The sequence below is a fragment of the Poecilia latipinna genome, unplaced genomic scaffold, assembly GCF_001443285.1.
Source record: "Poecilia latipinna isolate Pla-1442-1.1 unplaced genomic scaffold, P_latipinna-1.0 Scaffold129, whole genome shotgun sequence".
Classification (NCBI taxonomy): Eukaryota; Metazoa; Chordata; class Actinopteri; order Cyprinodontiformes; family Poeciliidae; genus Poecilia; species Poecilia latipinna.
The window spans coordinates 262416-274164 of NW_015112745.1; the positions used below are offsets into that span (position 1 = coordinate 262416).

General features: G+C 40.7%; 1 protein-coding gene across 1 annotated transcript in view; it reads right to left on the reverse strand.

Annotated features, from left to right (window-relative positions):
* Positions 1-583: 583 nt before the first annotated feature.
* Positions 584-11749, reverse strand: part of dact3b (dishevelled-binding antagonist of beta-catenin 3b) — a 22123-nt gene continuing 10957 nt past the window's right edge. The window contains exons 2-4 of the mRNA XM_015028589.1: positions 3835-3967; positions 3360-3470; positions 584-2923 (exon numbers count right to left, since the gene is read on the reverse strand). Of these exons, the coding sequence (XP_014884075.1) occupies positions 1434-2923; positions 3360-3470; positions 3835-3967 (1734 nt within the window). The 3' untranslated portion in view covers positions 584-1433. The remainder of the gene's footprint in view (positions 2924-3359; positions 3471-3834; positions 3968-11749) is intronic.

Below are 11749 nucleotides of genomic sequence, written 5' to 3' on the forward strand. Positions count from 1 at the left end.
AGAGAAAAAAAAAAGAGAGCCAGGGGGGAAAGAAAAAAAAAAGGGAAGGAAAAACAAAAGAAAAAAAAAAAAAAAAAAAAAAAAAAAAAAAGCATGTTTGCAAAATAAAAAAGACCCAAAACATACAGAAAGAAATAGGGCCATCCTGTAAAAAATAAACTGAAAGACATATATGTCTTTTAACAATGAAAAGTGAAACAAGAACCATCATCATGCAACCAGAAGAACGAAAGAAGTGGGGACTTAAGGTTTCTTTTGTTACTAGACACCCAATTACTTTTTGTCTCTTGACATGTTTCAGCGTTCTACTTCCCTCTTCGTCAGAGGTCTCCCAGTTGCTGCTCGTTTGATGTTTGAAACAGTAGCTGGGAGTCCGCTGACAAAGACGGAAGTAGAACGTTGAAACATGTCAAGTATGTCTGAAGAGACAAAAAAGTAATTAGGTGTCCAATGACAAAGAATCACTGAGACCTTTTACGTATAGATACAATGATTTTTATTGGAACATGAAATAAGTTGGCTACGAAGAAGCAAACATGGAGAGTGGATAATTAGATTAAAGTAGGCAGTAGTGAAGTAAATATGTTGTGCTCAAGAGGACAATGAATTTTATTTGGTGGCACTCATTGAAATTCATTGGAATTAAAATTAATCATCTCTAACCTTACCCGGACAAAGATCACAGCCGGAAGAAAATACGCGAAACTCCACAGTCAATAATGATTTGGGGTTTTGAGACCGACAACAGGACAAATAAAGTGGAAAATGTCCTTCAGGAAATGCAACTCGTTGTCACTACCAGCAAACAAATTGCAATACAGTTGGAGATACATAAAATGGTGCATGACATTGTTCAAGAGATTTCATCTACATCTTCTGCAAAAATTGTAATTAACTAAATTAAATTAATGTTTATCGTTTTTGAGGTACACTTTACATTGCCAGAATACTCTGTGATATTCATTAAATTAATTTTGTGTCGTAGCTTTAAATATTTTTCATGTATTTTATGCAGGTGGTAGCAAATTCTTGAACCCCACAGTCCAGGTCTGATTAATTTAAAAGGCAATAAACATAAACAGAAAAACAAAAAAGCAAAAACAAAAAAAAGCAAGTTCAATTGCTTAATTTTATGGCTGTTTCTATTAGCACAGTGTAACATGAACCAGCGGGAATAGGAGGGTGCCCATCATTTTAGTATCTGATGGTTGTCGAATTGAAAATTATTTCAACCAGGCGGAAAGCGGAGGTGATGCTATAGTTTCATCATTTTTCTGAATGTAAATGCATTTCATCAGGGATATGGAAGAGGAAGGTTTATTTTAATGAATGGATTTTATTATTTAGTGTAGGATTCGTGGCCAAAAGCAGCAGCCATGAAGATGTTCAGAGCCGTTTCATACGTTCATGATACAGGTTGCGTGAGATTAGACTCAAACAGTGGTCATGACTTTTAGTGACCCTGTTCGGAATCTGAGTATCTTCTTTTTGAGAGCGTGGGAGGCTTTGATCTTGACGAAGGCTTTGGGCTGAGTCGCAGCACTGGCAGTGGCTTGCGGAGACGCAGACGACGATGAAGAGGTAGAAGCAAGGCGAGGCGGCAGCTGCTGGGGCCACACAAGCCCCCCACTCTCATCCGAATCGCTGGACAGCGAGCTGGATGGCGGGGAGTACACCTCGCTCATGCTGGATTCGGACTCTGCGGGGGCAGCCCCGGCGTAGCCCTCCTCGCTGTGGCACAAGGGGGCACGGGCCTGAGAGTCCAGGTGCCAAGGCTGGGCGTGCTGATGGTGGGACTGGGAGCAAGAGTGACCGTGACGAGCTTTTCGAGAAGAACGTTTATGTGGCTGCGCTGCATTCTGGATCTCTCCCTCATCCTGGCTGAGCTCCAGGTTGGAGCACCAGCGGCGGTTTCCACTGTGGGCCTTGCTGGCCATCTGGGGTGCAGTGACTTGGCTTTGGTTCTGGGCAGGATTGGTTCGTCCCAGACGCCTCTCTGTGGTGCCGTACCTCCTGTCAGCAACCACTCTCTGTCCCGGGAGGCTGTTTTCAGAGTGGGTTCGGTTGGTTTTGTTGTTTGCCTTTTTGGATTTCTGTCGATCGTTGTGATTCTTTTTAGGAGCTTTGGACTTTGAATTGGACTGATCAGGAGAGGCAGCTGCTCGATTGACCTTTGACTGTTCAGGTTTGTAATGTCTGGGGGACCGTACAGGAGCATGACAGGCTTGTCCTGGGATATACTGAGCACTTACTAAATTGTGTACTTGGTAAACAGAGGGTTGTGGATGTATATAATGTTGGGGGGATGGAGGTTCACAGGAAAGGTCAACGCCACAGTTTGGCTCCAAGGAGGGCAGAGGTGATGGCAGTCTCCCCATCAGGGGGTTTGGTCTGGGCTGGGGGTAGGAAAGAGGCAAATAACAACCCTCCTCAAAAGATGGGGCCTCTGCCCTTCGGGCTTCCCCCTCAGGCAGGTCACAACCCCATTCCTGACTCTTAAGTTTTGCCGATAGGTCAACATGGGGCTGACAATGGGGGTCAGGAAGACGTGGCTCTGCGGTTAAAGAGGGAGTTCTCCTGTGTTGGGAGCTGTGTCCGGAGGCCCCGCTGTATGTGGGGTCAGGGGTCAGGGTGGTGCGAGGCTGACATGGCCGCGGTAGAAGAGCGTAACGCTGGATGAGACTCAGTATGTAACCTTCCACTCTGAAAGCCTGCTGGTAGTCCTCCTCTGTGATCTGATCCTCTGCAGGCTGCTGCTGCTGCCAGGTGTGGCTGGCAACGCTGGTGTCCCACCGCCAAGAGTCCCCAACTGAGCCCTCCTCTACAATGCCCTCTAGTGGTGGGTGAGGTGCAGAGAAAGAACGTGGAAGGCTGGGCCGAATAACTGGTACATCAAATTCCCCATTCAGCATGAAGTTGTCTCCTAAGTATCAAGAGAAACAATGCATGCTGTCAACCTAAGCTAAAATTTTGTATGACTATAAGCACAAGCTATGGTAACCATTTGAAACAATGGTTACCATTGTTTCAAACTCTAACTTACAAGTTAGAGATTGGCCTCTAACTTGTAAGAGGCCAATCTCTTAAAAGTTAGAGGTTGGCCTACAGGCTAATAATCCTTAAATGTTTAACAATAGAGTTCACATAAACTGTTGTGAAGTTCTTAAGATTTAAGTTCTTTAAGAGTGTAGAAGTCCAATTTCTACTTTGCCCTTTGGACTAGCTGTTGACTTCAACCTTTGCAACTGCAAACTAGACCAGAGATAAATAGTATAATCTACAGCTTGTATCTAACAGAACATTATTCCAAATAACCTTGGTTGGTACCTTTAGGTAAACCACTTCCTAAGTTTTCTTACCTAAAGACTTTGGTCTGTCATTGGTGTAAGTCCAGGAGGAGACAGGCTCAGGGCGCTCAGCTGAGGAGGGTTTTCCTTTTGGTGATTGTCCCTCACTTGAATCATAAAATCCTAGAACCACACCAACACAAAGCATATGTCTCATTTATCATACCTTCCTGTTAACTTCTCGAAAATATCCTGCTGGGTACTGACAACTTCAAATCGCATTTTGAAAATAATCCACAAAACTCATTTACCAGCTCCCAGATTGTGAATAAACAAGACTAGCAGAAGGAAATGAAACCTCATTATGGCTACAGTCTGAATAGTTTCAAGATAATTGTTTTGTCTCATAATTGTTTTATTCAACACCATGCTTAGCTGCAGTACTAAAAATTATTCAATCACAAGGAGCTTTTGAATTTGGAAAATTCTTAATTACATGGCTGACAGATTTGTGGGGACAGGAAAGCTTTTAAACAGCGGGAGTTACCAGAACTCGGCCGACTGTCACCGGCGTCTCGTTGAGCTCCCTCACAGCAGCCGTCGTCGATGTCAATCTTCAGATCTTCTACCTGCTGTTCTAGCGCCTGCATGAGGCCCCATGGAGCGCTGTGGAGAGCGCTCTGCAACACAAACACATGCAGATTGTTTAACTGCTTTCTCTATTGTTCTGCACTGTTGACATGTGATCTTGTTACAAGGATTAAGAAGTAACACATGGCAGTTCAGCTATCAAACCAATACTTGGAATGAAAATACTTTAAGTTCCCGGAAGAGGCACAGCTGTATGTTTTCGCTGCGTGCTTTCCCAGCTGCAGATCTTATTTTGTTTGACACTCATCTGTCCTGAGTGTTTCTGCAAAGCCGAGTTGTGTCCATTTATTTGATAGATATGAAACAACGAGATGAAACACAAAAGAAGTGATTCTTTTTCAAGTTGCGCGAGCTGATAAACAAAAGGTCTTCCTTAAATGATTTGGGGATTAGCTTGCTTTCATCTTATGACAAGGAAAGAAAATGGCACAAATGAATCAAGACTAAATGTCAAAACAAATAAAAGAACAAATCACATGTATATTTTTGTGTACCCAAAGTACAAATATGGTCACTGCAAAACGCTGCTGTGCATTATTGAAGCGAATCCATATGGAGCAACGATATCTGACGCTATGTGCTCCAACATCCAAGGGGGCTCAAATGGAGGGCAGTCAGTTGGAACATGAATAATTCAACGATGTCTGATGGGTAGGGGGATGTACTTTAACTACGCTGGGGGCGTACGCGCGCACACACATGAGCAGATAATGACTCATTCTGTTTAAATAGGCAAATGTGATGAATGACAAGAGACAAATTTATGATGTGAAATTCATTTAAAAACACTCATTATGTTCTTGTTAAAATTTAGGTTGGGTGATATGGACTTAAATGTTTGTCAGAATATTTTGTGATACTTCTAGTGCTAAGAATAACTGATAAGCAGTTTTTGAAAATCATTTGCAGTCTTTTATGGCTGGGACTGCAAGTCACCGCCAGCACACCCCTACAAAAACACAAATGCTGGTCTTATTTGATAATTATAGTAAATGACAATCATTACAATAATTGCTCATTCATACCTTCAACAAGATCTTGACAATGTATTATGAAGATACAACAGTGTTATTGCATAGTATGAGAATATATATGTATGCACTTTATATGTACCGGACAAGTAATATTTTTACACAAATTACTTAATTTTCTCTTGAGGTCTTTTATGTTATGTTTTTTTATTTCCAGTGTTTGTTTTTATTGACATTTGAAATGGCAGACAGACAGAAAGAAAAAAAAGAAAAAAAGGAGAACAAAGGAAAGAATGAAAAAAGAAAGCAGGAAAGGAGAAAAAAGAAAATAAAAGAAGGGAGGGAAAAAATTGCACTGACAGGGAATCTAGACACGCAGCTTTTGGTCACCCTTTAAGTTGTTGCCAGGCTGGCTCTGTCAGATGGTGACATCATCTGACACACACTCTAACATCTGTGGACACTTGCTCGCAACCTTGTCTGGATTTGTTAACAAACACTATTGTGTATCTGTGACTTCTGAGGATAATGCATTGACCTGTAATTCCACACCAACTGCTTGGAAAACCTTAAAACCTACCAGGTCTTCAAAAATCCAAGGATTTTTAACCTCGTTCTTTTTTCCTCCACAAGGTGGTAACATCCAGACTACATGACTGTAAAAACAAACCTAGGTCTTACGGGTCTTTTGGTTTGTTGGGGCTAATGCCGCTGACACTCAGGTCTTCTATTCCAGCAGGTTGAGCATGTCTTTGTAACATTATTTACACTGTGGACCTTCTGTAATGAAGCGTCTGCTGCTGTTTCTGCTCTCCTGCACTTCTTTGGTCACTGTCTTTGTTTCCCAGGACCAAATTGAACACTGCCGTGAGGAAAGTGATCAGTTCAGTTGATGAGATATCACCAAAAAGCTCATTAAACATGCTGAACCGAGATCTTTTCTCTTTCACTTGGAGATGGTACACTATTTTAGAGCAGTCATTTGTTGGATTTGACATATTTTGCATACAATTCATACAGACGCTGATGTTTCTGACAGCAAAAATGTTAAGTCCCAATTTCTGAATAAAAACTATTTTCTTTGTTAAGTCGATTGATGCCCAAACACCTGCAAAAAGGCATTATTACTTAATAAGGACTTGCAGTTTCTCATGTCTATGTTTTAGAAGATTTTGGTATTACTAATCAGCAATATTTCTTAAAATAGAAAGTCACCACCATATATGGATGAAGATGTTTTATCTGGTTTTATATGTTTTTAAAACCCTGTGTAAGGTCCATTAGGTTTCCAAGACACTGCTTTCAGACAATACTTCTTTTGACGTCGTCCTTGTCACTTCACCTTGTGAACTCACTTTTGAGCTACCGTCCCTGCTATCACTGCTGTCATCAGGACAGACAGTGTTATGCAGCATCACCGCTAACAGACAACTTTAATATGAGCCATTCTTTAATGCCTTGTCATTGCTTTCTTAACATATTTCTCAACTTGAGACACGAAAATGAATAAAGTACCACGAGCTACAAAACCCATACAGAAGTAATATGTAGCGTTACACATCAGTAATTAAGGGATATAAGGGGTTCAGAGCACAAAATAGCAGCCTACAGATGCATTGTCATTTTAAAATTTCTAAGCATGTCCTGTGTCAATGACATGTTTTGAAAAGGAAAAGTTGTAAAAATGTTTACATGTGTGCTCTTCACCCAACCACTCTAAAGTCTATTTGTCCTGCTTTTGTTTCCATATGTGCCTCATAATGCAAATAACCGCTGTTGTAGGGCAAATAACCCAAGCGATGCTTCCAACATGACCTCCTGACCTCAAACACCGTCTTTCTTTGTGTCGACAAGGCTGCTTATTGTCTTACTGTACACAAAGCCCCAGCATTGATGCATGAATATGTTTTGAGTGGAGAGCTTCGCTTCGGCTGCTGTTAGGACGGTTGGGCAAGGAAATGGCCTGGAGGAAGGGACGCTATTGGAAATCGACTAATCAATGATCCTGTTTCATGCAATCAATCTCTCACCACCTCTTTAGGTACTCGCACATACACAGGGACTCATGTTGACACACTTAAATACCATGGATAATGCTGGCTCCAAAATAATAATCCTGCACAAACAAACTAATCTTAGTGGAAGAGGAGCCTGTGTGGTTCATATTAAAACAGGGTTTGTTTTCTCAGACTCACTGACAGACCTGACAGATCTCACACTGGCATGCTGACAATGCGTGCACTGTAGCACTGCTGCTTTACTGCATCCTGTGTCCCACAGAGGTGGGGGATGTGGGAGACAGCAGACGCAGTGAAGCCAGACTCGCTTGGAATCAGAGCTGTTACAAAGCGGGCAAACAAAACATCTGGGATGCTTGTGTTACAAATGGAACAAGTTCACAAATAAGTTTCACTTGACAACAGAATCATATCAGAAGAAATAAAGACTAAAAAAGACCAAAGAGTTGGATGCTTTATCTTCATCAGCATGAAGGCAGAATGAAATCAGCCAGATGCAAGAATTTCTGCAGGTCCAAAAAAAAAAAAAACATAATGGGGCGTTTGTCCGTTAAAAATATGTCTAATAAGTTAACATCATTGGAATGTTTTGAAATTTCTCCAAAAATATGTAGTGATAGCCATGTTTGTCCAGATCTAAAACGTGTCATTGACGCAGGACCTGTTTAGAAATTTTAAAATGACAATGCATCTGTAGGCTGCTGTTTTGTGCAGTGAACCCCTTATATCCCTTAATTATTGATGAGTAACGCTACATTTTACTTCTGATCAAAATGATGTGGTTTTACTCTTAACTCAATAATTAAAAATTAAAAATTAAAAGTGCCCTTTAGAACTAGAGGATATCCAGAAAGGTTTAAGGAGATTTGGGAACTAATTTGTTGAATTTTTGGGAGCACAGTTCCAGGGTGATACTGTAAGACTGCTGCTTTTTAAGCACGGGTGTTTCGGTTAGCAGGTTTAAAATTTAATATACATATAATAGTAAATGCGTAGCGTTTCTCGTCTCCTAAGGTAGTGGAAGGTCTTAAAAGTTCTATGTTCCTCTTCCTCCTTTGTCCTTCCATCCTAAGGGCTAAATGTCCATGGCTGCTCATTTGTGCTGTAGAACAACTACAACATGGTCTGAAATAAGGACACTTTCAGAATGTAGAGAAGAGGGGAGACAAGGCATGCAGCCAGCGGGCCCGACCCTATGTAATTAAAGCTATGTTGTGACTGGATCCACACAGAGAAGTCTGTGGGAGGCTGGATCCTCACACATGCACACGTATGCGCACACACACACACACCGACCCTGCCCCCAGTTTCACTAGTTGACTCAACTTATGATCTCTTATTTTCATAAGCTCATGGTCATATTTTAAATCCCTAATCTCAACAGTGTAAATGTTTCTTTAAGATTCTTTCATTCCAGTTTGACAGAGGGGCTATTCTGAACAGATGCGGTGTTTATATAGCAGAGTCCGTGAGTACACTCTTGACTCTGTTCTACAGTGGTTGGTAGGAAGCAGGTTGAGTTGAAAAGAATCCTTAAACAGACACGAAGCGAGCTCAGTTTATGTGTTAAGAGATTTTCAACCTACTTAGAGTCCACTTAAAAGTTGTTGGATACATGATTTGACTATTTTCTGCAGGAGCATAATTATCTGAGTCTAAGCAGGCAACCAAAGTAACCCAAGAAACTGAATGCTAGAGCGAAAGCAACGGAAATCAGAGAGCAAAACACGCAAATTGTCTGTGACTGACAACTGATGTGCTGCAGTTCTAACACCAGAACACACACGACCTGATGGCTCATCACACACTCCTGCACAGTACGGCAAGCAATTCATCATACAAGCCAATAATAATAATACAGAATCCTCTAAAGCACATTTCCATCATTCACTTCTTCCCAGTCATTTGTTTGAGGTTTCAGCTCCATAAATCAACAGCAACTTTCTTCCAATCTGGAACAATCTGATGACAAATAGAGATATTTATATAAATTTATCTTCTTGCTATACAGCTCCACAGCTGTTGGTTATAAGTTTCATTTTGGATGTACAGAATAAATCAACAATTCACCTTAAACACAATTCAACGTAACAAAAATCTATAAAGCCATCTTCCTGCATACCCTTCGTTTAAAAACTAGTAAAAAGTGTGTTCAACTTAATGAGTGGAGACGACTTACATACAGTCTTGTTTGATTACATGTTACAGTGGGCTACGGTATATATCTGCATTCACAATAAAAATGTGGATTTGATTAAACCCTTCGATCCACAGAGTTAATTTGAATGATTTGACTTTGGTTTCAAAAATCAAGCTCTCATCTCCTAATTGACGCATGCGTGTCACACATTCATGCAAAATTCATATAATCCCTTCCACCCTCTCCAAACTCTCTCAGCAGGGTTGCTCAGAGGCAGGTCAGAGCTCCATGCTTTCTCAGCTGCTGTCTGGTGTCCCGCAGCTGTCAGCACCTTCATCACCACACACACTGTATCCAGGAAAAATAAGGCCCCCTCACTCTGTCTGGGGACCCACTGTCACATCGGAAACACACACGCACCAACAAACACTAACACCCGAGCGGTCTCCAGGGTCAAATGTTTCTCTGCCTCGCTTTACTGGCTTGGACCTGTATAGAAGATGAGACTGGAGGCGGAAGGGGGTCTCGGGCGCAGATGGTGACCTGATATTTACGAAGTCTCAATCTGAGAGACTTCAGCTAAATTAAAGTTGTGCAGAAATTCCTCAGAGGAAATTCCAACTTAATTATTAACACACATGGATGACCAGAACAATTGATAAAAATCAATCAAGACACAAGCTGACCTGTTTTTTTAGTTTTTTATTTTTATTTTAAGTTTGTACTCAGATGTGGGGCGCAGAAACTCTGGTGCGCATTGGAAACACATGCCCGTCACGTAGCTATTTCTCAAAATTCAATTTGTACTAATCTTGTTTGGAAAGAGAGACGGCCAAGGTTCTGATTCGGACGTGGAGTCAGACCTCAGAGACTGCGTCATGGCACCGCATACAAGGCCCACTTATGCGCGCCTCGTCATCTGACTGAGATCGGCATGATTAGTATTCTGCTCCATATGTGTCTTTTGTTAGACCACCAGCGGAGCAGGGGGCGCAGACACAGCCAGGGAGGAAGGAGGTGTGGAGATTAGATACTCTTTTTTTTAATGCTTTATTTTTATGACAGCGCATTGATTGAGAAAAAAAAAACAAAAAACATAGAGCCTTACCTATAAAACGGGATTGATAATTTGCATCTATTTAACTTGGGTACCTTCAAATCTGCAATTTCAGTAAATTTATGTTAGATTAACTGCTAAAGTGTAATTTTAAAAATGCATTTGCACCTTTAAGATTCTCTGTTGTGCAACGCCAGAAAGCACCCTAATATCTTACTGGAAGTACAAACAATATAAACAAAATAGGTAATATAATAGGTCAGTAAAAGGAATCTCTGTTGGGATCCAATTGTCAGTACAGAACCAGGAAGGAAACCTTCAATGTTTCCTTGATAGTCTTTTTCTGTTCTCCACATTAAAAAGGACACAATTGGGTTTGATTAAGACATACAGTGTTACTGAACTTTTAAAATGTGTTTTAAAAGACATAATGTGAACCTTTTAACTGACAACCACAGCTAAGATGTTTCACCACAGGGTTAAAAAGTTCACTACCAATTTATCTTGTAGCAATAGTGCTGTCACCAACCCTAGTTAAAGCTTGATACAGGCTTTAATTCCTTCACCAACAAAGAAACTTTCTTATTAAATCTCTTAATGTTTTAAAAGTTGATACATATATGTAAAATATTCCCCCTCACATTGTTCTGATCATCCAGTACATTTAAGTTTCAGACACAGACTATCTGAGCAAATACAAACAGACATTTTTAAATGGTTATTTATCAAGATTAAATAGCTATCCATACCAAACTGGACTTATGTGAAAAAGCCATTGCCCCCTTGCTAATTCATAAATTGGATGTGAATATCCACATATTTTCAAGAGCCAAGCATATTTTTATGAACAATATACAGATACGAATGCCCCATGACCTGTGCAATCAAGAAATCACTCAAATAGAATCTGTCACACTGCCTGAAGTAGAATAAAACAGGGCTAATGTAATCACCCAAGTCTGAATCATGTCTATTGTGAAAAATAACCTGATTCTGTACGTTACATGACTCAGACTTGATGCATGTTAAGACTCTTATCTTGGTCACGAAATACCTCACCGCTAAAAATATATCCACAAGCTACCAAAAAAAAACAAACAAAAAAAAACAAAACAAAGGTCTCTAGAAAGTGTCTTTGTAAAGGGGAAAAGGTTCCTTCAAGAGACAGAATTGGAGTCTGTGATTTCCAAAAAAATAAAAAAGAAAGGTACATTTAACAGACAATACTAATAGCCCTACTCGAAATATTAATGTATTGCGACCTGGAGTTTTGGCACACTAAGCCCTCTCTGCATACCATGTGGCAACAGGCTTTATAATGAAGCAGTGAAGTCTTCAAAACTGCCCTAGATGGACCGTCTCGCTACAAAGAAGCAGCTGCAGGGCTCTCACTGATCCAGCGTTATGGTGAGTTGTATTTTTCATATACTATATTTGTTTTTGTGGTACATCTTACTTTAAAGACTTATGTTATCACAGTGACTAGCAAGCATTAAGGGGCAGAGAGGAAGTGACTCATGTTTGCTGTTGGTGCAGTGTTACAGGGATGCTGCTGATAAAGTTACAACTACACATTGGTAAAGATGGCGGCGCACGTAGTTGCAGCGGCTCATTGCTCTCTCGGT